Genomic DNA, 26,623 nt, shown 5'->3' with positions numbered 1-26,623 from the left:
CAGCCGCTTGAACAGGGAGAAACCGTTCAGGCGGTAGCAGCGGCACTCTGAGGAGGACAGATGGCATTGCCACATCATAGTCATTACCATAAAGAAACTCAAAAAATTATGCTCAGAGTACAACAAATCAGCGGGCTGACAATTCCTCTTGTGTGCACAGAGCATGGACAACGAGCTCGCGCTGCCTTGGCTGGCTCCGGGTGCAAATCTCTCTGCAGTTCACACTCGGAAAAGAAACTCCTCGCGCGGGCAGAGATTCAGAGGCGCTGCTGGGGCGCTGAGACCACAGGCACTGCTGTCAGGGCTCGTGAGTTCCTCGCCAGGCAAGCACATGAAGCCCAACCCCGTGGGGATGCGGATCCACTCCTCGGCTCAGCGGAAGGGGGCGGGAGGAGAGCAGCAAACTTCCACCCGAGGCATTCCCAGGCAGTCGCAGGTGCGAGGGAAGGGAGCGGAGCTGTGCCAGTCCTCTCATCCACACACCTCTGGACACAGCCCTGGCTCAGCAGGGAGCACGGAGCAGCCTGGGAGGAAACAACTTCATGCAGCCGAGCCAGCTCGGACACGGTGGATGCTCGGGAAAGCAGCAGGAGCCCAGGCAGAGCGGCTGGCCGCGGGAAGACACGCAAGACAAAGGAAGCACAGACTGCAGCAGCCGAGAGGAAGGGCTTGTGCTCTCCCTCCCCAGCAGTCCTGAGAGAGGCAAACCATGGCAGGGGCTTGGTCTCGCCGTTTCTGTGTTATGGGGACCCCAGGCTCACGTCCGGCAGCCCTGGCTCTGTCATTTACCAGCGATCCAATCGCTCGGCATTCCAGCACGCTGCCCGGACCTCTTGGCATTCCAGCACGCTGGCCCCAGAGAGCCCAGCCCCACCTCTGCACCGTGTGACAGCACAGCCAGGACGGTTCTCACCCAACACTGCTGGTCCTGCCAGGTGTTGGGCACGCACCTGGATTTGCCCTTCCTTCATTTTCTTCAGCCGAGCGCAGCCGCCGCACGGAGCCCCTCGCTCAGACGGGGAGCAGCTCTGCAGGAAGGAGGCATTTCGGTTCCCTGCTTCCGAGCCCACAGCAAGAGGAAAAAAGCAAATGCAAGCACACTCTCTCCTCTTCCTGCAGCAGCTCAAGTCCGAGCCATGCCCTGGCACCTCCCCCTCAGCCTCTGATAAAGGAGATTCCTCACAACACCTATGGAAGCCCTGGCAGATGAGCTCTCCCTTCCCTCATCCCTGGGATGAGTCCAGTGACTTGTTACTCTTCTCTAGTAAAGCTCAAGACCTTAAGTATGACCAAAAAAAAGTTCAGAGATCTCCTTTTCACCAGGGAATTTGCTATGCAAGACAGGCAGATTTCCAGGCTCCCTGGCACGTCTCTTTCCAGCATGGATGCAAAGAAAAGGACGATCAGGAGACCCCCGTTTGCTTCCTTTGAACCTTCAGGTCAGCTGAAGCACTTTGGTACCTTCCAGCCATCCCTCCCCACTGTGCTGCAATGCTGCACACGCAGAGCTCACGGTGTCACCTGCAGATCCCTGGGGTAATTCCTGCTGGCCGCTCCCGGGGTTGCTCCCGTGCCGGTATTCGGTATTGAGGAGCGCCGGCCGCTCCTTCCAGCGCAGATCACAAAAGGCTTCTGCCCCCCTGCCCTGAGCCAGCCCATGCCCCGGGGCAGCAGCTCAGCCCGGACTGTGTGCCAGGAGCTGCCTCTCTCCAGGTCTCCATCCTCCCCTCCATCCTTTATCCTTTCCCTGCGCTCCGCCGGCTGCGGCGGCTTTGTCTGAGCCGCGAGCCCCTGGCTGTCCCTCCCTTCTCCTCATCCTCTCCCCCCTCGCAGTGCTCCCACCCGCCGGGAGGGAGGCAGCGGCTCCGCAACTCTCCAGTGGAAATCACTGACTCCTCAGTATTTACTCCATGATGGACAACACGGCTTGGGGGTTTTAAAAAATGATGTCACAGGTTTGCTCCGACAGATCCGAGTGATTTGTGGCTGGCTCAGAATTAATTCATCAAGAGAGAGGTGAGGAAGGGCTTGCTGCCTACCACAGCATTCCTGGGAGCTGTCGGGGTATTGGCAGAAGGAATGAAACCACAGCAGCTCCTTCCCCAGAGCTCCTGCATTTAATTTTTAAAATTATTTACTCTATTCAGCCTTGTATGCACCTGTAAATACATTTCTGCTTTCAAAAGGGAAACCTACAGTGATACCAAGTGCAGGCTTTCTGTTAACAAAACCCTTTCAAGTCATGACAAAATGAAGAGAGGGAAGTATTTGGAGGGAGGGAATGGAGGAATGGTCTTCAAAAACAGAACAGACACCTAAAACATTCCAGGCTGAAAACGAAGATGCCCCAAGTACACCTGATATTTGTGTGTTACAAGGATGATACAAGAACACAAGAATCACAGCACTTGTGCCCCCTGGCAAGATCCTGATCACAACTTCTGGCTGAAACAAACTCCTATTTCTCAGCTCCATCCTTCCCCCTATGCTCCACATTCTGGAATCCTGCCTTTGCTCTGCAGGAGCCCTGGCTCTGCCTCTCTCCTCCATGTCAGGCCTTTCCCTGCTGCTATTGATCCATCACAGCCTGAACCGGTGTGGGAAGGGCTGTCAGAGCAGGGAGCAAACCCACACAGCCTCAACTCCTCTGCAAAGCCATCTGATCCTGGAATGCAGAGCCTGAATCAGGCTGAACTCCCACTGGGAACAGTGGGTTCCTCCTCACCTAAGCAAAAACCTGAGTGACAAATGGAGATGATGTGAGCTCTGTCACAGCCCGTGTGAGCTGTGTGTGCAGATCTGTATTAGCATCTCATCAGGAGGAGCTGCTGCCCATCCAGAGTCAGGGCTGCTCTGCTGCAGCAGGCTGGAGGTGAAGGATTTAAAAGGACAGAATCCCCTGTGGTGGCAGCTCTCCAGCAAGCCTGAGTTCTGCTTTTGCTCACACCTCAAAGGCAGAGAAGGGAATTCACATTTTGAGGGTTGCCCAAGGGCCTTTTTCAGGTGCATTTAGAAATGCCCAGTCCCTGAGACACCTGGCACATCAGCCACATGCAAAGGGCATGGCCACCATGGCACCCACACTGGCACCACCCAGCCCTGCCCAGCACAGCTGCTGCCCTCAGGGAAAGAGCTGGGAGGAAAATCCTGCAGCTGCATTCTGTAAAATTAATCGAATCTTCCCAAGGAGTGTAGAATTAAAATTGCTGGCAGCAGCCTTGAGCATCATGTGGGAACCCAGCTCTGCTCCTCCTGTGCCAGTGCATTCCTCTCCCTCCCAGAGCCAAACAGGTTAAAGACATCCACACACAGGAGCCAGCACCTTGTTGGTGTGCAGAGCACAGCCAGGACAGACAGACAGGCTGGGTACCCTACCTGAGATCCTGTGCTGCTCCTGGGAAAAGTCAATGCCTTCGCCGATGGAACTCATGATCTTTTCAATCTGGAAATAAAGAAAAAAGCATGTGTTACATTATTAATAAAGCTTCAGGGAAAGGTAAAAGCAGCTCAGGATTTCACCTCCCACGTGACAGCTGAAGAAATGCAGGAAAGGATGTTAAGGTATCTCTGAAGCAGAAGAGGTTCCCTGGACACCCTGCCTGGGCAGTCTTTGCTGGGATGGATGGACCACAAGGGATATGGAGAGGCTGAGGCTCTGCAGAGCCTTCCCTTCCACAACCTGCCAGTGCCTGGCAATAAAAAGCTTCAACAAAAGCATCCCCCAGCAGAGCCTGGGGGTGAGAGGGAGCCCCAAACTCCTCCCTCACCCTGCAGGAGCACACAGCCCCCTACACCAGCAGTGAAACTGCAGCAATGCTCTCACCCCCTCCTTCCCAGCAAGCTGACTGGGAGCTCAGCTTCCCCACACTCTGGTTTGTTGGGCATTTTTGTTTTGGCTTGATTTATTTTTTAAACCATCATATTTCCCAATGCCATGCATGGAGCAGGTGCTTCCAAAGGGTTTGATAACAGATTGTGTGGGATAACAGCATGACGGGGCAAATGCCTGCAGGACCCAGGAGAGGGAGCAGGAGACAGCTCCATCAGCTCCAGACAAACCTCAGGCAGTGAGGAAGAAAAGGTTCAAACTCGGCTGGAATGGGTCTGAGTCCTCTTAAGAGCTGCATTTGCCACACATACAAAAGAATAAATTAATTGCAATTCCCAGTGAACTTTCAGGAGACTTCCCTAAATGAGAAGAGAAACTTTTCAAGCAATTTTTGAGCAGAATTTGTAAATTGAGGCTTCTAATGCAGTGGTGCAGAGGGAGAACTGACAATTCCCAGGTTAGTGTGTAAGAGGAAAGACAAACTGCAGCTCAGCTGGTCAGCTCAGACCCTTCAATACTCAGCACTGAACTCCACAGTTGCCCAAAGAGAAACACTTGAGAAGTTCAGGACTGGTTGCCTACCCCCAGCCTTCAGTCTATAACTGAGCAGAAAATTAAAAAAAAAAAAAAAAAAAAGCCTCCAGTAAGATTCCCAAAAGGAAATCTCCCAAGCAAACACCCCTGTGAGGCACTTCTGAGTGGCTGCTGCTGAATGCAAAGTGACTGGCCACAGAGTGGGGGAATGAACCTCAACTCTTACTCAACTTTTTTTCTCCTGGTCATTTAAGGACATACTTGGGGAAGGAGTCCAAGTTGCTCTGGATTTCACCCCTGGCTGCCTCTGCCCTGCCTGGCTCCCAGAGTGATGCTGTGTTTGGTGCAGCTGCACGACTCCCCACTGCTGTGAGCAGCTCCTGGGGATGCTGCAAGGGGCTGGACCTGCCTGCCATGCACCCTCAGGGGCAGCTTGGAGCTGAGCCCCACCACAGAGGGGTTCTGGTGAAACAATGAGAGCTCTTGCAAGGCTCCTGCCAAGGCAGATCTCCAGAAGCCTCTCCTCCTGCAGGGAGCAGCAGGCACTGCACTGGCAGGGTTAAATCTCACCAGGGCCCAGGCTGTGCTGTGAGCTGTGACAGCTTTTAAGGATGCAGGTCCTCTGCCCCTGGAAAACCACGAGGATGAGCAGCTCTGTTGGGCTTGAAATACAATTAACACTCATTTACTGAGAGATTTGAAAATCAGCTTGGGAAAACATCAGAAGCTCCAGAAGTTTAAGGACATTAAACTTTGCAGATTGGTGCCCATCAGTTCCAGGACAAGGTAAATCTCTGAGCTGGAGCTGCTCTTGGAGCTTGTCTGGGAATCTCTAGCTGGATTCAGATTGCAAATTAACTCTGAGGCCAAGTTCCTTTGTTTCCATCGTGCTGCTCTCTCCTGATCTGAGAGAGACTTGATGCTGTCCAGGCTCAGCCCCCAGCACTGCCAGCTCTGCAGTCCCAGCCCTGCCTTGAGGACTTGCAGGTGCCTCTGGAGCACTGAAACACCCACGACCTTTCCTCAAAAGCAGGGAATTGCCTTGTGCTATATAAAACTGAATGGAAATTAAACAATCACGTGGCAGAGGATTTACCTTTCCCAGCCCTCCTTTGCCAAGTGCTGGTCACAGTCCCAGCTGTTACCATTACTGCAGAGGGAAATCCTGCCCTGCCCTCGGCTCTCCACCAGAAGCAAACACCTCAAACAGACTCACACACCACTTCAAACACGGGTTTATGGCTGACCAGCCTGATTTAACTGTTAGGAGGCTGCAAAAAGAAGCATGAGGGGAAGGACGAACCTAGAGAGGGAACCAAAGCTTTAGAGCATCCCCATCCTCTGCAGCCTCTCCTCAGCTGCACTCCAGCTGGACAAGGGGCTGAAGAGAAGATACCTTGAAAACAGCCTAGACTACAGTTTTTTAGGCTGTCCTTTCCCACTGGTTAATTATTAAAATACAAAAATACCATGCTTAAATATAGCACTGCAGCTCAGACTTAGTTGTAGCCTGAACACACAGTTCTGATTTGTTTTGGCTTAACCTGTATTTTTCCACTGAAGCACCAAGTGCCCACCTCTGGTTGTGCTCTGGGGTTGCTTTGGGGTGAGGATTTTATGGTTTATTTGTTTTACAGCCACAGAAATAAAACCATAAAATACTTCCACCCTCTAAATTAACAGAACCATATCTGTTATCTCTGATGCAGAGGGGCAGTGGCTCCACGTGGGACAGACAGGGAGCCCTCAACCCCCAGCAGGGAAGGAGAAACTCCTGCACAGCTGAAGCACTCTGGGAGAAGGAAAGGCTGCAAGGAGAGCAGAGTGTCCCTCATTAACCCCACAGCAGGAATGTGCCTGGAAGGAGCTGTGGAGCAGTTACCAGGACTGGAGCTCTTGGATTTAGTTTCACATTTGCCTACATTTGGTGAGAGACACAAATGTCCCAAAAAAAGGAGCTGGGTGCGGCTGAGAGTCCAGCCAGGGCCGGGGCGAGCTCTTCCAGGCAGGCAGGGAACATAGCAACTGGCCAGTGCCTCCAAAACAGAGCCTGGCTCAAAACAAACCACCCTGAGCACAGTTCTGCTAACAGAGGAAGGGACATTTGTTTGCAGAAGGCCAGTGAGGCCAAGCCAGCCTCGTGGCAGGCTGGGGTCTGTCCTGCTGCAGGACAGGAGGAGAATCCTGCCCAGTGACTCCCCACCTCACAGTGCCCATGGCAGCAGCAGCCATGGCTCCTTACATGGGCAGGATGCCTCCTCCTCTCTGATGGCAGCCTGCAGGAGCAGCAGGGACACAGGGGTGTGCAGAGGGCAGTGACCCCTGTCCCCAAGGGCACACAGTGCCCTGCAGAGGCTCTGCTCCCCACTCCACACCCTGCCCTGATGGATGCCAAGCCATGGTGTCCATTCTGATCTCTCCAGCTCTTCTTCCTCAGCCACTGCTGAAGTTTGAAGCCAATGAATCCATTGAGACTGAGGGCCATTAAAGCAGCCCCAGTGCTTCTGTCCCAGAATAAAGAGCTTCACACAACACAGAGCAGGAGCCCCATTTGGGCAGCACCAGACTGACCATCACTCTGTCAGGGTGACACTCACCCAGTTTTGGAGGCACCTTGATGCTCCTGGAGCTTTCTGAAAGGGGCTTTATAAACCTCACCTTACACTAAGCAGCAATGCAAATGCCGAAGTTTGTTCTCAGTCTCTGCACGCAGCATCAGAGACTGCCAAGGACACAGCAAGGTCACCCTGACACAACTAAAATCACAGAATCCTCAAACACTCTGGGTTGGAAGGGACCTTAAAGCTCATCCAGACCCACTCACTGCCATGGGCAGGGACACTTTCCCCTATCCCAGGGTGCTCCAAGCCCTGTCCAGCCTGGCCTTGGGCACCTCCAGGGATGGGGCAGCCACAGCTGCTCTGGGCACCCTGTGCCAGGGCCTCTCTACCTTGTGAGGGTCAATGACTTCTCTGTGGCCCCCTCCCAAACTCTCAGCTTAAAAATCAGCAGTGAATCCTGAGCACCAGAAGAGGACCTGCAGTGCACCTGCACAGGCCTCAGACTCTGGGCAGAGAAGTTACTCAAATAAAGGTCTGTAATTAAATAAAACCACACAGAACCAAGCACACACTATCTGCCATATGGAGGGCATTAGTGCACTATAATGACACCCTGCAGCAGGAGTATAATTAAGAATATAGCAGGATTCCCATTATAAATCCTTATTACTGAGGGTTCATAACCTACTGTACAAACCTGCCTGGGGCTCAGGCTCAGCACACAAGAGCAGCTCCAGCAGCTGATTTCAGTCTCAAAAGCTACTTACAAAGCTGGGTAGAAAGGTTATCAGTCTTTTAAATTTCTGCAATTCCAGGAGAGTGTCAGGAGTTAAGACTTCATTATTTCCAAGCTTTAACAGCTGGGGGATGGGGCAGATTTGGTTTCAAATTATAATAAAAAAGGAACGCCCAAACAAGCTGCTTCTACAGTTTCAAACCCCTCTGAGCACAGCAAACCCCCAGTGATATGTGAACACCCCCATCAGAGCCCAGCAGGTCAGCTCTAAACTCCAGGGGAGAGCTATGGGCACGTGAGGTTGGCAGAGGATGCTGTGGCAGCACAGAATCACTGACATTTCCATTCTGTACCAACAGCACAGCAAACCTCACGTGACTGATTGATATTTCACCCCTGAAGGAGGACAGGAGGCTGCTCAGACTCAGCTGGGATATACCCTGGAGCAGAAGAATTGCAGCATCCACCAGCATGTCTGAAAGGGATGGAGCAAGAGTGGGATCTGGGATGATACCTGCTGACTCCTTAATACAGGTACAGATCTGCAAAATTTGGATTTGGGCCATGAATCTCATTTCTAGGTTGGTGACAGCCCATAAACCACTTCTGGTTCGGTTTATGATGCTTCAGCTTCTGTTCTCCCATTGCCATCCCATGGAGCACATGGCTCGTATTTCACTGCTCAATATATTCCATGTCTCCAAAAGACACCAGCCTGTATGAACTCAGCATAACAAACACCAGAGGCCTGGAAAACATAATGCTCCATTTATTTATTCAAAGCTAAACTGCACCAGGCAGTTGTTCACGGCACATTTGAGCACTGGTACCCAGAGCTGCTGTGCTCCATCCTCCCCCAGCAGCCTTCCACAGCACAGAGACTTGCTGAATTTATTTCAAATCATCCTGCAACTGCTCACCAGTGATAAAGGCAAACACATTTTCTGGCTTAATATGGTCTCTGAGAAATTCATTTGGATGGGGACCAGGGCCTGTTGCTTCACGCCACTCTCCAGCCTCTGTTTTTGTACAAATCCCAAAGTTACAAATCCAAACATGTACCAAAAGGAACTCATGGTATAAACTTGAATTTCACAACAGTGTCTGATGGATCTGCAGTATCACAGCCCTCCAAATATCAATGTTGTTTTGACAAACAGTAAAACCCAACACTGACACGATAAAGAGAATGGCCAAACGTAGCAACAGAGCTGCCCACAGCAGAGGAGATTTTTACAGTACTGTTTCCTGCAAATACCTATCATTTTGCTTCCAAATGCTACCTGTTTTAACTGCAGTCTTATATATAAACTTAGATTTCCAAAACAGATCACTGGTTTCACTGGCCTCCGGTTTAAGTGGCAAAATGACCTCTCCTTCTAGGTACTGATCTTTGATAGCTTATTGAACTGGACAAAGGCTACTCTGAGTCACAATAAAAAAGGCAAACCCCCCAGAAAGGCTTGAATCAATTCACTGTCTTTCCATATTCCTGCCTCCTTACACAAACCCCAAAGCAATAAGGCTCTCAAGCAAGGCTGGCTCTGGTCTATGGGACAGAGCAGAGAAGCTGCTCCAGGATGGAGAGAGAGATTTAAAGACATTTTTTAAAATAAAAGCCTCAGAAGTGCTGGAAGATGGGACATAAAGCGGAAGAGAACATAATGAAGGACTGGATTTAGTAAGGACACTGTGGCCAGACATTTCTGTTCCTGAAAAACAAAAATGTCCCCAAAATGCCAGTGATCACAAGGCTGTTACATAACCTACACATCCCATCACTCTCACAAGAATCAAAAGCTCCTGATTCACAAATATTGAGTTCACACACTTGAGAAGCTCCCAGAAACTCACACAGAGGTGGATGGAGCTGCTGCACTGGCAGATATCACAACCCCTGTTGTGTCCAACCGTGGCTGCTGGAACAAAGCATGCCTGGTCTTTACATTGGCCTTTCAGCACACAGGTTTTCCTGTCAAACCAGTAAATTGTCTTACACTGGCTTGGATTGGCTCAGTTCCACATTGGCTCAGGATTCCAACTTTGCAGCACATTTAAAAATGGTGGAAACACAAAAGCTTTCATTTCAAAAAGTTCATCAGGCTGGAGGAAATCTCACCACTGGGGGCAAAGAGAAGAGCTTGGACACGAGGGATGATGTAAGAATTCCTGACCTTAGCACAGGAAAACCAGGAGGAAACATTGGGATCTGGAGACAATGGAATAATCAGCCCAATAATTAAGCTGATTAAGAGCCTGCTGGCCACGCTTGTTTAGCAGAATCAAAACCAAAAATACTGACCCCACTGCTGCTTCTGCCCTAGACAAAAGTGAATTACAGCTATTTCAAGCAAAGGGGGAACTGGAATGTGAGCTGAGGGCAGGGGACACCCAGGAACAACTGAAGTCACTGTGCCTGGTCCCACCAGCCAAAGCCAGGGCAAGCTGAGATTTGAACACCTGAACCAAGAGAATAAATGGAACATTTTGGGAGGCAGAGCTTTTATACACCATGCAATTTCACCAGGCACAAAAGCAGCAGCTCTTCCTGAGTAACAAGGGGAATATTTGCATTTTCTTTCAAGGGTGCTGGCTGGCAGCTCTGAATTTCAACTCCTGGGTGTTTAAAGGCAGTGGCAGGTTTTGCATCAAAAGCTTTCCACAAAGTTTGACATTTCAATGCAAATGTTGTTAATCCTCCACAGTGAGCCTGTAATTAAGACACTGATTCCACAGGGTGCTGCAGCACCCAACAGTCCAGACAAGGCATAAAGGCACCCACAATCTCCATCAAACTCCTTCCCAGCTCCAATCCTGAGGTGGAAGCACCACAGCTGTGCCATCTGCTCCTGGCATCCATCCTTAGGAGACATCAACAGCCCCAAAATGGGTCAGGAATTGGTGAAATACTTCATCCATGGTTACTGCAGATGCAAAGCATTCCTTTCACAGGAGACATGGAGCACCACTGCAGTTAGTCATCAGAGATGAATGTCCAGTGCCATAATTAGCTACAGAATACTCATTAGTTCTTCAGCTAATTCACTTGGGAGGGAAAAAAAACCTCGTGGACTGTGCACCTTCCTTTTTCTAAAAAATCTAAAGTGATATGCATGTTTTATTCAGTTACCTAAATTTTTTTGAAGGATGTTTAATCTTTTCCTAGGAGCACTTAGGTTAGAACACAGAACTGCAACCTCATTTTGTGAGATGGGTACCAGAACCTCCAAAATTGAAATTCAGCATTGGAACAGATGACTTGACAGCAGGCAGCTGGAAGTGGAGGATGTCAGGGGATTTCAAGGGATGTCAGGAGCCAGGTCTGAGGGTAATTCCCAGCAGCCTTCCTTGTTCTTTGCCCTGATCATTTAACAGATCGTTTTTCTTACCAGCAGCTAAGAGGGAGAGCAGCCCCAGGCCTTGACTGCAGAATCCCTGCTCAGAGCCTGGGGCATGAACCAGGCTGAAGGGCAGGTGTGGAGCTGCTCTGGAGAGCAGGAAGGCAGAGCAGAAGCAGGTTAACCTGCCCTGGAAAGGGGGCTGGGGGCCAGAGCCCCCTCCCTCCCTCAGAGATGCAAATCCAGGCTGTTCTGTACCAAACCCCTGAGAGCTGCTGCTGCCCCACTCATCCCTGTCTGCTCAATACTCACCAGCCAATGATGAAAACCAGATCCATCCCTTCAGCCCACAGACAGGTTTGGAAGGATTCAAACATTTATGCTGACCAAGAGTTGCATCCCCTCACATGCCCCTTGCCCTCACCAGAGCAGGACTGAGCATTTTCACTCCTCACCCCCCTGGGCAGTGCCTGGATGTTGGATGTGAGAGTTTTTCTGCCCTGCTCACACAGAAGTCCCACCTGGCAGCAGCTGCAGGGGTCAGGAGCAGATGGGACATGGGCTGAACGGGCTCCTGGGCAGCACAGAGCACAAAGCAACACTCTGGGCCAGCTCCTTGGCACAGGGGAGCTGCAACTGGGAACAGGGATGAGCTTTGCCAAGTGAATAACTCCTTCCCCATCCCACCCTCCTGGCAAAGCCAGCAGCACCTTCCACTTCCAACAAAGGGCATTGGCAGCGCTCGGCCAGGGCAAGGACGTGACCCTCTGCTCACAAGCAGCAGATTTTCTGTCCCCAGTCAGCCTCCAGAGCCCAGAGCAGGGTCAGCTCAGGCTGTGCTGCAGATCTCATCTGTCCAGGGACAGCACAGATCCCTCCCAGGCCCCTGTGCCCTGCACAGACACAGCTACAGCTGGCCAGGCCAGCAGGCAGAGTGCTCAGCTGGGAGAGCTGCACAGGGATCATTTCCCTCCTCAGTCACCTGCATAAAGGCCATTAAAATCAACAGAATAATATAAGTCTGCCATTGTTTCCCCCCAGCAGAGAGGGAAAGCCAAACCATTGCTAACAGGGATGGCTCAACAAGGTTTATTTATCCCTGGTAAATGCAGAGGCTGCAAGGTGCATCCAGCTCTGAGCAGCTGCATTATCCCATCCAGGGAACTAATCTGACACACAACCACAGAATTACATTTATGTTTAAATCTCACTGATGCCACCATGACCAACAAGACTTTAAAAAAAATGAGATTTGCCCCACTGCAGACAGATGTGAATTTTTCGCATTCTTTCTGTGATTTCCTCACCTAAACATGAGAGGAAGGAAAAGCAGATTCCTCTCCTGGGGCTTGTCCGGCTGCCTCAGGGGAAATGAGGGATTTGTTTACAGGCAGGAGGAAGCAGCTCTGAGGGTTCATCGGAGCAGAGGAAGCAGAGGCAGTGCAGGCAGCTCAGCACTTGACCTCTGCTACCAATGCACTCGTGCCAAAGGCTTCTGCCCTTTCAGTGTCTGCTGCAAACAGCTCAAATAAAAGCACAGGGAATTATCCAGCCCTTCCAAAGAACCTTCTGCTGCAGAGCCTTTCCCTAAGCCATGGTACAACTGACCTGGGCAATTAACAGCAAAGCCTCTCCAGCCCAAGCAGCTGCAGAGGAAAATATCTATTTGGCAACCCTGAGACCCAGCAGGGAGTGAGGGGGAGGGAGAGAACAGACCAAGGGATGGGTTCTCACGTTGCTTTTAGCATCTCTAAATACCTCCCTCTTCCCCAGATGATAATTTTCTCTCTGAGTTAGGGCTGGAGAGGCAGCTGAGCATCAGCCAGTGCAGGGGCACAACCCTCCCCCGGGCTTCCACGCCCGGCACACGCGGCTCCACACCCCCAGCACCACGCCAGGCTTCCAGTTCCTTTCCAGAGTACAAAGAGTGGTTCATCCGAGCTTATCTCTCCTGCAGCCCCACTTCCCCCAGCACAGAATCATCCCCAAAGAATGTTTCAGTAATGCTGCGGTGCTGAATTTCAGAGGGACACTTAATCTTGCCCCAGTGGCTCTCCAGGGCCAACTTTCTGAGCATGAAATATTTAACTGTCCGTGGGCGTCCGATATGATAATAAAGAGAGTGCTAACCAGCCACTGAAATGAGCGTGTGAGGAGGAGAGCAGGAGCTATCAAATACACCAACCAGCCTAATTGCTGCCTGCCTTCCATCCCCATGAACCCCTGGGCACTGCTCACACTCCCCAGCAGCACGGACCCAGCAACACAGCACTTCCAAGACACTGGGACAATCAACAGGGAAGAAGTGGAAGGAGGAAAGCAGGATTGATTCACAGGTTGGTGAAGGGCGTTGTTATCAAGTCTTTCTCATTTTGGGGATGTGAAAACCTATCTGGCTTGCCTAAAAGAAACCAAGCCCTGTGTCACGGTTTGAAACTGGCCTAATGCCAGTGCCCCCATGAAAATATATGCTCCCTGGGCATATGTCTTGGAGGTTCCTTCAAGGGGATTGAAAATATTGTCATTATCATCACATATGGTGAAGAGGAACAAGAATACAAAGCTTTGCTCGACACTGGCGTACAGCGCACATTAATCCCAAAAAATCTCACTTCCTTTTTTCAAACCAGGACACCGTGTATTTGAGCAAAAAACTTAGAAACTGCTTGCAATTCTGCTACTCCCCCACTCCAATGAACTTTATCTTTTGGCATTTAACACCTTGCAGGCTCCCAGGTGAGCGTGTGCCTGTTGCTGCATTGTGAGAGTTCACGGAACCCACCCAGGACCCCCGAGGGCAGCGCGGCAGAGGGGAGCTCCTGCTGCACACTCCTTCCTGGCACAGAGGCTCTTTAGCAAGCTCAGCCTTACCTCATCCCACTCGGAAGCAAAGGATGGGGACTTCTCCAGCCGCTTCTTGCCGGTGCTGCAGTTGGAGAGCGATTCGCTGCGGCTCCCCATGGCATCGTCCTCGCTCGGGGAGCAGGTCAGCAGGTCAGAGTCCGACTTGGACAAGCTGCGGCTGAGCTTGAGCTCGGCTTTGGGTTTGCTGCCCGGGTGGGCTCTGCCCACAGCTCTGTCCCCCTCTGGCTCAGCACACGCGTGGGGCGTGCCCAGGGCGGCGGGATCCGCCCGGCTGACGTGCTGCACCGTGGCGTACACCGCGCTCTGCGTGGGCTCCGGGGAGCTGCTCCGGGCCGCTCCTGACGACGTTAGCTCAGCATCCTCCAGCTGCATAGCAGCAGGGTGGCTCGTGCCTTCGGCGTCCCCCTTCTCCGAGGAGGAAGCGAGCCTGAAAGGGTCCTCGCTTATTTCACAGATTGGAGAAGAGCCGTGGAGCAACCCTGAGAACTGCTCTGGCACCTGGATGTCCTGGCTGTCAGCAGAGTCCTGGCTGCGGCCGCCGCTGCTCCTCCTGTGGTCTTCAAGGGGATGAAAGCAGAGAGGAGGGGGAAATTAAAAACGTGGAAGAAGCAGCAAAATTCCAGCTCTCTCCCTCAGCAAGGGAGGGAGAGATCTAAAGAGAGAACAGTTCCGTATTGTTCCGCGTGCTCAACTTGTACCCAAAGTCATGGCATTTATGAAATTCCAAACACTGGCCCGATTTACGCAATCTGGCAGCTCTCCGTGTTTTTTATTCCTGTTAACACTAACTATCAGGCCTTGCTATATAAGGCCAAGAGAAGTGCTAACTATATCCTGCAGAGAGAGCAAGTGAGGTGGGAGCAGCAGAGACGGAGGCTCCTGGAACATCTGATCCCTTTCCATAAAGGCCAGAGCGTTATTTAGAGCCGCTCACCCGGCTCTTGGCACAGGCTGCAGGGTGGGAAAACGCCTGGACTGCAACCGACCTGAGAGTTCCAAAATCCGCTCCCAAAAAAACCCACTGCTTCCCTCCCTAGTGGCTTCCGAGTTTAACCTCTCCTCCCTGCTCAGGGGAGAGAAATAAACAGTTTATGCAAGGGAAAAAAAAGCTTGAGCAAAAAGTCTCTTTTGCAATGAACTGAGCACAGAGCGGCCAGAGCTGGTGGAGCACTGGCTGCCCCAGAAATGTGACACTGGTTCCCAGCTACTCCTGCCCCAGCAACCTTAATATCAGGTACCAGGGTCCTGCATAAACCATGAAGAATTGACTGATCCCACGTGCTGGGTGCACACACACACACACAAACATGCACTCACCTTTGTCACAGCTGAACGAGTATTTCAACTGCAGAAGCAAAAAACTTTGTCAAGCCAACAATCTAACTTTGGTTTCCTAGGATTCCTTCACCCTCTCAGCATTGCTTGTGAATTTTAACTGCTTCCATTTAGTGCTGAAGAAACTCTCCAGACTGAGAACTAGAAATTGATGCTGCAAGGGAACAATACAGCGAAACGCTCGGATAATGAGGCTCTGAAGTGCAGGGAGGATGTTTGGATCTGAAGAGGAAATCACTTGCTCTGCAGAACCCTCCTTTCCTGAGCAAAACAGTGAGTTCTACTCCAACTAAAAGTAACCTGTTAGCAGCACAGAGAGCCCAACTCAGCTCCCAACTTTCCTTTCTCTTTTCCTTTCTCCTTTCCAGCACCAAGCCTGACCAGGGGATTTTCAAACACCAATACCCACTGGGCTTTGTGGTCTGTCCTCACACCAGAACTGGGCAGGGAAGAGCTGAATTAGTCATTTGCCTTTGTGTGGGGGTCCCAGGTACCCCGTGCCTGGTGAGGATGGTGAGTCCCTCCCACAGGCACAGCCCTCACTGGGATCAAGCGATGTGAGGGATTATCTCATCCTGGATCCTATGAGTTAGAGATTCCAGGACAGTGAAGTAGTTGTTGACTCTCTTGCACAGGCACATAAACCACCAGTTCTGTGACTGGAGCTGCCAAGGGGGAGGCAGGTCCCAGTGCTGCCTGAGAGGCACCAGCAGCAGCACCCCACATTACAAGGCCAGACTAAACCCAGCTACTTTGCATAAAGCTCTGAAGCTCCAGTGCTGGAGAGAAACCTCAGAGGACAAACCTCAGAGCAGATCAGATGTGCTGCATTCACAGGACAGACTGGTACTAATGCAAAGCCACAGAGAGGTGAGCAAGACAGCAGTGATGGGACAGTCAATAAACCCGTGGGGAAAGAAAAACTTTTGTAGTTTTTCTTCCCAACCTCTTCCCTTCCTTGGAAACCATTTCTTCTGTGCCCAGCTGAACCTTTAGTGACATTTCTGCTGCAGGCAGAGAGGCAGCTGGCCAAAGTTTGTGCCACGTGCTGCAACACTTGAGTCCAGCCAGAACAAAGTGCTCCAAATCCAGCTCCAGCACCTCACAAAAGGGCTCCTGTTGGACAGGAATCCCAGCCACCCACTCATCTGTGAGCTAAGTGGGACTCTGAAACACAGGGCAGCTGCCAGGGAAGGAAGGGATGGAGCGAGGGCAACAGCACTGGCTCAGAAATTGTGAGAAACATCTTGAAGGAGATATTTCAGAGCCTGCCCTGAAAGCTGCAGACACAACTAATGTATAAAGTCTTCTCAGTCTTTTTGTCTCTGAGGTGCACGGAGCAGGAACATGCAGGGCTCTCCAGGCCTCTCCCTTTAGGAGATCTGAAAGAATCCTCCTCCTCCAGTTTCATGTGAGTTACACTCAGGAAGGGTCCCTAGCACAGGGACTCCTGCCCAGCTCCCTTTATGGATTTCTCTCCCTTCACAGATTTTACCCCCCAGCACAGATCATTTGACAGATTCTCCCTTTTTCAGCCTCAGCTTGATGCAGGTCTCACCCACAGGAGAGCTGCTCCCAACCCTTCCCGGGATCAGGAGCCCTTCCTGGGTACAGGCTGTTCACATCCCAGGGAGAATTCCAGCAAGAGCTTCCCTGCCAGCAGCCTGAGCTCTCCAGATACGAAGCACTTCCCTAAACACTCCATGCTAAGCTGTAACCACCCTGCCTCCACTGGATTTCTTTCCCTCTATATCAACAGCAGGATTTGTCTCACAACCCTGGATTAGGAGAGTGAAGCTGTTCCTGCAGCTGCTGCCTGCTCAAGCTCCCCAACCTTAAAATTAGTGAGGGCACACAGCAGCCTCTGATCTCACATGGAAAAGGCTGCCCACGTTACATCATGCCAGAGTTTGTCAAGTGAGGAGCAGGCAAATTTCCCTCCTGTGAAACTGAAAGCCAGAGGAAGAAACTGGCTTTGAGAGGTGCAAAAATATCATTTACCAACAACAGGACTGAAACACAGGCCCATTCCACAGCCTTGTGTGGAGCCCAGCTGAGGATGAAACACTCCTGTGTTAACCTCACCAAGCTCAGCCATTCCAGCAGAGTTTATCCACCTGAATTTGTGCTGTTTTGTACTCCCCTCTTCAGAAAGGGCAATGAGACACTGCCCTGCTTAGAGAGATCATTAATGTGATTCTGCACAACACCATGAGAGCAGAAACAAAGGCCTGGACCTGGGATATGGGACAGAAGTCTATCCTCTGTCCAAGGTAACACCATGTAGGCTGTGGGCTGTCCCCAAATCTTTTCCTGCATTAACCAAGTGTCCCCACAGAACCCCACAGCAATATCCACCCTGCTATTTCAGCAGCCATTCTGGCTCTCAGAAAAGAGTTTATTTCAATCTCTCTGCAGTGTGTTCTGACTTTATTGCTGGATCATTCCAGCTCTCTGGGTAGCAGCACAGTCACACTGTGCTGGCTGAACCAGCACAACCACATAGAAAATCTCTTACAGCAGGAAGGGCAAAGTGGGAACTTCAAGCTGGACCTCCTATGGAAGCAGCACAGAACAACCCCAACAAGTATCAGTTTGTGATAACAGCCAGAAGGCACCAAGTCAGTCCTACCTGCAGCTGGTCACTGCTGGCAACACCTGGGTGTGACTCCTGAGAAGCCAAACAGCTCAAAACTCAAATCTTTTCACCCTCCATTCGGTCTCTCTGGAGGCAGCAGGAGCTCAGAAGCCTCCTCCTGGTCACTCCACACACATTCCTCCCCTTTTGCTTTAATTTCACACCCTGTTAGAGGGCCTGAGTGCCCTGACTTCAGGCATGTGACTGCACACCAAAGTGGATGGGAGAGCATTTGGCTCAAACCACTTCTGACACTCTGCCCAAAACATGAGGCCAACCTCTGCCAGTGCTCCAGCATGTGACAGCGAGCTGCTCTAACACACACAAAGGCCACCAAAGCCAGTGGATAATGCCACATTCATCTGCTGGCTGGACACAGGACAACTGGCAGCCAGAGGAACAAAGGCAGCTATCAGAGATGAAAGGCACCATTAAACCCACAGGCCTGAAATTCAGCCTTCCTGCTGCCCTGAAAGGCCCTTTCAACAGCCACAGGAACCCAAGCCCTCCTCTCCTGACCAAAGGCTGCTCCAGAACTCATGCAGAAGCCAGACCCTCACTCTGAGAGCCAAGGAGCAGTTCAAAGCCATGCTCCAGCCTGTTCTGTGCCTTGGGATTGAGCTGCTGCTGCCTTTGATGCTCCAGGACTCTTCTGACCCAGAGGTGGGAAAATTCTCCAACACCCCAAGTAAGGTTTTGGTCTCTCCCTCAACTCTTGCTTAATTCTGCCGCTCCTTAAATTTATCTTCTCCCCCCATCATCAGCCACAGAGCTGACTGCATTTAAAGAATGGGAAAGTCAGGGAAGATGAGGAAAAACTCAACTGCATCCCTGGATTTCTCCCACTGTAACAGCGGGAAGGGCTCCAGGCTTGTTACCAACACTTTCCATGGAGTGCAAACCATGAAGTCACAGCTTTGATCTTTCCAACTGTGCATCAAAAGATGGGACTCTGCTCTGGATCCATAAAGATCTTCCTGCAACCTCTCCTGTCTTCAGGAGTTCAGGGGAAGAGATCAGCATAAGGAACAGACAGCTGCCTTACTCTGAGGTTTTATTTTAAGCTGACACAGAATTAGGAAATACCTCCACTCTCACCAATCAAGCCTGGGCAGTGCAGCCAGGGGAAGGAGTGGAGCAGTTGGAATAACCAGCAATAGCTGCCCACTGATGAAAGCCTGAAAGCCCTGAAAGCCCTCAGTGGCTGTTGCCCAAGGACTGTTCCTGGCCCAGACTGAAAGCACCAACCTGAAAACCTCTCAAAACTTGCCTCTGGCAGTGAGGGGCTTTGGCAAGTGCTGGTGGGAACACAATGACCTCCTGTGCCACTCTGGAGCAGCCAGGAGAGCAGCAGGACCTGAGCAATGAGAGCTATCATGCTGCAGGTCTGACAAAGCACTCAGTGAGGCATCACCTCAAGTCCTTGTTAGCCCTGTCCATCCTCAGAGGCAGAGGGGCTCCAGTGTGAGAACCCAAACTAAATCCACCCAAATTCCTGCTCGGGACTTCTGAATAAAGCGGAAATCTTTTCCCTCTAAACAAATCTTTTGTTGTTATTGTTGAAGGAAAGCCAAAAAGCCAACAACAGCTAAACACAAGAGACAAGGTGTTCCCAGATGCTTTGTAAAGCTCAGAGGTCCTTCAGGGTGAGGAGAAACTGCCTCAGTATCAACCTGTGTACTCCATGCTCTCAGCCAGTTCTAGTTCTTGCTCTACACATTTTTGTTTTCCTCCTGTTAGTTTCCATCTCAAATTAGCTCTAGCACAGAGCAGGATGTTGATTTTACAGCAGGACAGCAGAAACCTGCAGCGCCAGCTGGATGGAAACACGGCTCACTGGAACACTCGTGGTGCTCATCATCCCTGGCAGAGGCACAGCCTCCAGCCTCTCACCCTCTGCCTCTGCTTGGCCAGGCATGAGATTTGGGCATTTCTGAGCTCACAGAGCAGATCCTGGCAATCTCTGAACTGTCCTACAGCGGAGCTGCCCTTCCTCTGTGTACACTCTGTACAGGAACGCTCAGAGCTCTCTCCTTCACACAGAGATTACCAGGAAACACAACAATCACCCTCCAGCCCCCACCCTGCAGAGACTTTCATTGTTCCACTTGCCCTCTGCCCTCGTGCCTTCCTGAAGCACATGCAAGCAAACAGCTCTGCTTTTTGGATGGTCACTCACCTTTTGTTTTCCTGTCCACTGCAACCGGCTTTTTAGTTTCTGCTGTAAGCAACAGCTCGTAGGGGTGTTCCTCTTCCTCAGCTCCACTTCCCCTGCTCTTTCCCCGGGCAGCAGAGGCCTGATGAAGAACAGCACAATGTGGTGCTCTGCAAAGCCATGCTTTGTCCCAGCATAAACCCCACAGCCTCTATGCCAGGGGTTAAGCAAAGAATTGGCAGAAGCAACACCTTCACTGTGGAGTGTGAGCCAAAATGTAATACTCCCCTTTGGGTTTTTTTAACCCCCTCAAAAAAACCCCACCCAAAGCCCTTTAATTTTCAGTATTTCTGGCTGCTGACAGCTTTCCAGCACTGACCAACTGAGCAAGGGCTGCAGACAGCCTGGAGGGAGAAAAGAGCTGAGGCCGTTATTCCTGTTCATCCCATCTCAGACTCGCTGTTGCCATTGGAATTTGCACAGTCATTCACTTTTTAGCTGCCGGCCCTATTAGGACAGGGCTAAAAAGAACAAAAGCCCAAATCCCTGCCACCCTCTCAGGCACCTCAGATCTGCATTTGTGACCTCAGGATGTATGGCATATTCAGAGCTAAAGAGTCCTCAGGCAGCACTGCATGAACTCAGTTTAACTTCAGGATGTGCAGCAGTGATTGTGCTCATTTAAATCCCCCAAAGCCTCTACTCAGAGCTGGTTTGTAACCCTGGCAGACTCTCCCTGAGCTGTTGTGGAAAGCCACCAGCCATGTGCAGGGCTGAGGTTTTGGTGCAGGATCCAGACAAGTCGTGCTGCACTCGCACGTGTTGCTCTGCACCGATGCCAAGGATGCACTGGCCACCCTCGTGTGCCATCCCAGTGCTGAAGGGGCTAAACTGGCCACAGGGCACCCTGCCAGCACAGTCAGCTGCCTTCAGCACCATCTCCTGGCCAGACCCTGGCAGATTGATGCAACCCTGTCCCAGGAGCTCAACATGACCAGGAATGCACCCTAAGAGGCTCTAGGAGAGCTGGGGAGGGGCATGGAGAGAGAGAAAATTGTGAATGCCCTGGAAGTGTTCAAGGCCAGGCTGGATGGGGCTTGGAACAACCTGGTGGAGTGGAAGGTGTCCCAGCCCATGACAAGGGCTTGGGACTGGATGATCTTTAAGGTCCCTTCCAGCCCAAACCATGTGTGACTGTCCCCAGCCACAGTGGGACAAACCCAAGGCAGAAAGCAAACAATCCCTACCTGCTGCCAGGACTGGGAACAGCAGATCTGAACAAAATGTGCTCCCAGGGAGGGCTCCTACTGCTCACACCCCTGGACCTGCCACTGCCTCACCAGCACAGCACAGCTCCTGCTTCTCCCCAAAATGAGAGCACCAGAGCTGCTCCAAGGGCAAACTGGTGCCCACCTGACTGCAACCCAGCCAGGAGTCTTGGAGAGGCACCCAAGAATCAGCAGCACAGAGGATTCTGACATCCATGTGCTGCTCTGCACAAACCCACCTGGCTTTTAATGTGACTTTCCCAATGGGAGGAAATGGGCCATGTCTGGCATGGGAAATATTTATTTATTCTACCAGCTTTGAGCAAGAGCTGCCAGGCAGACCTGCTCCTTTCCAGGTGAAGGAGCTCATAATGAGCAAATTAGGGAAAAATTCTGACCAGATGGTGGCACAAAACCGTCAGACCAGAACAGCAGGTGAGAGGTTCTTGACAGTGATCTTGTAAAAATCCTGCCCAGCAGCAGCCTGTTAGCACAGCAGCAGCCTGGACCTTCAGCCAGGCCCTGTGCTCTCCTGACATTCCTGTGGATGATGATTCCTGTGCTGCCCTCTTTAAATGCAGCAAAGGCAGAAGCTCTCCAGCAGCACAGAGTTCCCAGCTTCTACTTTGAACTTTCACAGGCCTGGTGACACTTGATCTTCATCTCTCATCCTTCCAAGCTCTAAACAGTGTTCCAGGTTCAAATTCACTCAAAACAAAGACCACTGCTGGAGAGCCCTGCTTGCCCTGTGGGCTTTGTGACCAGGAGCAGCACCACCAAGTAAAGCTTTCTTCCAATTCAGCTTTTAGTTCTTCACCATGTTGCTTGCATATATAAATGTTCATTGCTAGCAAAGCTCAAAAATAAGATGCTGTGAATAATGAGGATGCTCATTAATCCACAGCAGAGGAGTTTGAAAGACTTTTTAAAGGGTAACTCATTGCTTCCTCTCCTCTCCCTCCCCAGAGCTGCAGACCAAGCTCGTGGAGCCAACGCGGCGCCTCGTCCTTGATCTGCACTTCCCTTCTGGAGACAAGCAGTAAACAACTGGAACTGAAGTTTAATTTGACAGTGCAGACTCTTACTCAGCTCCAAACCCAGAAGGTTTCTGCAGATAGTGAAAGGCACCACTCAAGCACCTCCACACAATCAGCTCCTTTGCCTGTTTGTACCAACGCTTTTCCGCGATGAAAGTGAAGTTTCTTGTTTACTCTCATCTGCTTTGAGTGATAGCCCCAGCTTGGCAAGGAATAAAAAGACTACTTTGGAAAACTGGAGTTTGGCCCAACCCCAGAATACTCAATGACTTTAAATCCTGGCTCCAATGGGAGAGCAGGGCTGGAGGGTGGCAGACTGGGATGCTGCAGGAGAATGTTTACAGCATTCCTGGAGCATGTGCACACCTGCCTGGCCCAGGGAGAGGTGAGAAAAGATGGGCAAGAGTCAGAAAAGCAGAGCAGGCCAGGAGGAACAAGCAAAGTAAAAGGATCAGCCCCAAACTGCTCATCAGTATGTCCAAAAGGTCATTTCCAGGCAGCCACATGCTGCCTGTAAGTTTTGTCACTGAAGTTGGTCACAAATCAAGGTCTCTCCAGCGAGTCACTCTGCCCTTTGCCAGCAAGATTCCCTTTAATGGATTGTGCTTCCAAAGCCATTAAAGGCAGGACAACACAGCAGGTGTTTGGTAATTAAACATGGCCAGAAAGCTCAGCAGGAATGATCAGGGCACGTTTCCCTCCCCGTGTTGATTGTCATAAACAAGTTCTGCTTCCCAATTACTCCATGACCTGCTGCCAGAGCCAGGCACAGGACTGGTTACCACCCCCTGCATTTGATCAGTCCACAATGTCACATCCCAGTTTCCCTGCACACACACAGCTCAGATTTACTCCCTCTCTGCAGTCAGTTCTACCACAGCAGGCCATGTTCACCCGTGTCTCACGTGGATTTGACACTCTCCAGAAAACAGAGCTCATTTATGCCTTGCAGAACTCCAGCAGATCAGCACACCCAAAGAAAGCACCTGCAGAAGCAGAGCCTGCTCTGACAGCAGAGGTGGCACACGCTCCACGAGCTTCACACACAGCCCACTGCCTTTGGGAGAGCACAGAAATCCACAGGATTGGGATTTGCTTTGAAGGTTTTCCTGGGTGTCAGCACAAGGTGCCAAGGCACACTTGTGGTTTCCCACAGCCATGTCTCCTGGGGAGTCCTTACATCTGAGCTTCACAGCAGGTGAATAAGGTGAGCAACAGGAAACCCCAGCAGCAACAAAATGAAATGGGAGAGCTTGAGTTCCATCAGAAAGCAGCTCACACCACTGAGCCCTGCAGAAGGCAGCTTTAACACATGCTGGGCCACACCCTCAGCTGAATTCAAGCTCCTGATCCCTGCTCATGTCAGTGGGACCCACAAGCCTGAGCAGCTCCTCCACAGCTGGGAGCTCAGAGGAAGCAGCAACTCACAGCCCCTCTGTGCTTCAGTCCAACTGAAGATGCCTGTGGTGGGATCGTTACTAGAGGGCAATGGTCCACATCACAACGTGGGTCAGAAAAATCTCCTCCTAAGGGAATTCTCAGCCAAGAATAGGAAAGTAAGGCTGAAGGTCAACTCTGAGGTGCCCTGGAGGAAGCGGACAAAGGAAGTTCCCATGGTAAGGGACAGCAGCAGTGCTGAGTGAGGGAATGCTTCAATCCACAGCCCAACGAGCACAGGAGGTAACAGCACCCTTGGCTTCTCCCAAACTATTTAAACTGATGTTTAAACTCTCCCATGAAACACCCCAGAGCAAGCCCCATGTACCTCACAGGGAGCACTGTGGCTTGCCTTCTTCTCCACATTCTGCTCCTCCTCTTCATCAGGCGGGGGCTTGGCTGGCGGAGGAGGACGTTCTCTCTGCAGGTGAGAGAGACACTGTCAGCTCATCCCTTCTGCACCCCAGCTCATCCCTTCTGCCCCCCAGCCCTATGGCCCCACTGCTGTGGGTGCAGCAAAGATCTCTTCAAATTAATCTTGGTGGAGAAGTTCAGCCTAAAAGCAAAGAGCTGGGCAATGGCTGCTGCCTTTCCTCCTCCTCTTCCTCAGGACACTGATCCTGTTCCACTGGTCTCACTTAAACCCAAACCTGCATCTCCGCAGCATTACACAGGGCAATGAGCAACGAGCTGATGAGAAGAAAGGGCTTGTGGCTTAGTGAAACCGATGCCAGGGCACCTTTTATAGTGGAAAACTCTAGGGATCAAGAAACTAAGCTGCACTGCTCTCCTGCGATATCCCGGGATTGCAACTGGGCAGCTGGAGCTGCTCCCGGGGCACCTCCTGCCCAGCCACAGCTCCATCTAATGGCCAAGGGAGCGGCACTGCTCACACTCAGCCAGCTCCTGGAGCATGTCTCTCTTCCTGCTCTCTTTTCACTGCAGTTCAGCTCTCCTCTTTCCTTACTTGTGCTAGAACTGAGCTCATTTCACACCAGACCCCATCAGCACAGGACAATGACAAGATCTGATCAGTAACAGGACAGCCTGGTACTGCACACCTGAGATATCTGCCCAAAATGTCCCCCATCCAAAGCTTATGTCTCATTTCTATTCTATTGCTCTCAGCACAAGCCAAAGGCTGCAACTCTCTGCACAGAGGGGAAACCATGGTTACTGTGCCCCCAGCAGTTTAATTGTTCACTGCTGCTCTGCCTTTTGTTCAAAAACACCTCCACAGAGCAGGCTTTGAAAAACCAACCAGAACACAGAGCCTGAAGCTGACCCAGCACTGCAGGGCCCGTGTCCCATCTGCCCCACAGCAGCCTTCCTGCTGATTGCTACCAGGGCAGCAGATGCAGCTGACAGAAGGTGAGGAAGACTTCTCTGGGGACAGTTCCAGGAGCTCTGTGCTGCTTTGTAAAGCCTGGAGTACCCTCTACAGAGCTCTGCAAGTAATACACAAAAAACAAACCCCTTCCACTGCCAACTAGTTTCCAAGAGGTTATTACAGATAATTTCCTGAGAGCCTCAGCTATGGTAAAGCAGTGAGCCATGAGAAGATGCTCCACACAAGTCTCCAGAACCTTTTTCAGGACAAGGAGTCAGCCCTTCTGCAAAATGCAATCTCCAGACAGACCAAGTTTCACTGGCAACAGCACATTGCCAGAAAACAGAAGGATGCAACACAAAGTGAAATGAAGAAGTGGCTGCTTCTCTGCTTTTAGAAAATCCCTGAGAGCAGGGTAGGGAAGGAGAGACACCAGCCTGCTCTCATCAGTGTCAGGGAAGGATTTAAACATTTCCTCAAGCTTGGGCAGCCTGCTGCAAAACAGGTCAGCCCCCTGTGCCTCTGGGGCAAGCACATACAGCTACATACAGGCCTGACTGCAGCTGCCTTGAGGCCGCTGGGCTCAGCCTCCTTGTTCCCAGAGTCGCGGTCGGACGATCTCCCGCTGGCCAGGCTGTCCAGGGAGTGGCAGGACGTGGCGTTGTACAGAGCCTCATAGGGGCTCTCCTCCTCGGGGTTCACATCAAAATCCATGATCAGCTCTGTCACAGCTTTGTCCACATCACCTGCAGGGGGAAAGGGAGATGGCATTGTCCCTGGATGTCCTGGCTCGGCGCTGGCAGGGAGGGGAATGCTGGGGATGCCCACCCTGAGACGTCCGGCCCGGGGCATCGGTGGCTGCAGCGAGCGGGGCTGGAGCAGATTTCTCCACACCTTTGGCACTTTTCTTCCCAACGGTGTAATCTGCAAGGGGGTTGGGGGGACAGGGTCAGCTCACATCCATCTGGCTTTCTGTCCCCTTCAGCACATGGCGCTTCCTCCCTCGTGGGTGGAAGGCCAACTGTCAGCTTATTAAGTGTCCAAAAAAAAAATAACATTATTAAAACTTGCAGCTCAGATCCCAAAATAGAAGCAGGCAGCCTCTTTAATCACAGGCACAAGGGGAGGGATGGCACTTTGAACTTTCAGAGTCTTTAATCAGAAAGCTGCAAAGCTGCTGCACGGACACAGAGTCACGGAGCAAATTCGTGTTGTAGACACAAACTCCATCACTGAACAGAGTCATAACAAGAGAAACCAATTCCAGCTGCAGCCCCCAACCACAGGCAAAGCCAGAAACATTCAGCTGATGTAACATCCAAGAGCAGCTCCCTCCTGGGGAAAACTAACAGCCTTTATCTGCAACACCTTCAGTTTTAAAGCCCATCTTTGTCTTCAGTTTCAGAATAAAGCTCAAACATTCCAGCCTCACAGGCACAGCTTAGTTAAAAGTCTGAGAAGTGCTTTGAACCTGCAAAGCTCCCAAATGCTCAGCATGAATAACACAGCCCAGCTCCAAATGCTTCTGATCCTCCCCACAGCTGAGAGGAAATGCAGACA

At 51.3% G+C, this 26,623-nt stretch overlaps 1 protein-coding gene and 1 long non-coding RNA gene across 13 annotated transcripts in view; one reads left to right on the top strand and one right to left on the bottom strand.

Moving 5' to 3' along the window:
• The window catches only part of ANKS1A (ankyrin repeat and sterile alpha motif domain containing 1A), a 74,079-nt gene that overhangs the window by 22,443 nt on the left and 25,013 nt on the right, over window positions 1–26,623 (bottom strand). For 9 of the 12 annotated variants that reach the window (XM_074528328.1, XM_074528326.1, XM_074528327.1 and 6 more), the window contains 6 exons: window positions 25,892–25,987; window positions 25,613–25,809; window positions 24,062–24,154; window positions 20,016–20,133; window positions 13,870–14,420; window positions 3,376–3,442 (listed from right to left, as the gene is read on the bottom strand). In XM_074528328.1, coding sequence (XP_074384429.1) covers window positions 3,376–3,442; window positions 13,870–14,420; window positions 20,016–20,133; window positions 24,062–24,154; window positions 25,613–25,809; window positions 25,892–25,987 — 1,122 coding nt within the window. Of the gene's footprint in view, window positions 1–87; window positions 3,356–3,375; window positions 3,443–13,869; window positions 14,421–15,180; window positions 15,461–17,830; window positions 18,073–20,015; window positions 20,134–24,061; window positions 24,155–25,612; window positions 25,810–25,891; window positions 25,988–26,623 lie in introns of those variants that run through there. The other 3 variants (XM_074528336.1, XM_074528335.1, XM_074528337.1) reach the window with 3 other exon arrangements.
• LOC141725302 (uncharacterized) lies at window positions 12,926–14,175 on the top strand. Its single transcript, XR_012577165.1, has 2 exons — window positions 12,926–13,334; window positions 13,727–14,175. It is a non-coding gene; the product is annotated as an uncharacterized LOC141725302 (long non-coding RNA).

This window comes from Zonotrichia albicollis, chromosome 28, assembly GCF_047830755.1.
Source record: "Zonotrichia albicollis isolate bZonAlb1 chromosome 28, bZonAlb1.hap1, whole genome shotgun sequence".
NCBI classification, from domain to species: Eukaryota; Metazoa; Chordata; class Aves; order Passeriformes; family Passerellidae; genus Zonotrichia; species Zonotrichia albicollis.
This window is presented reverse-complemented; position numbering and strand designations above follow the sequence as displayed.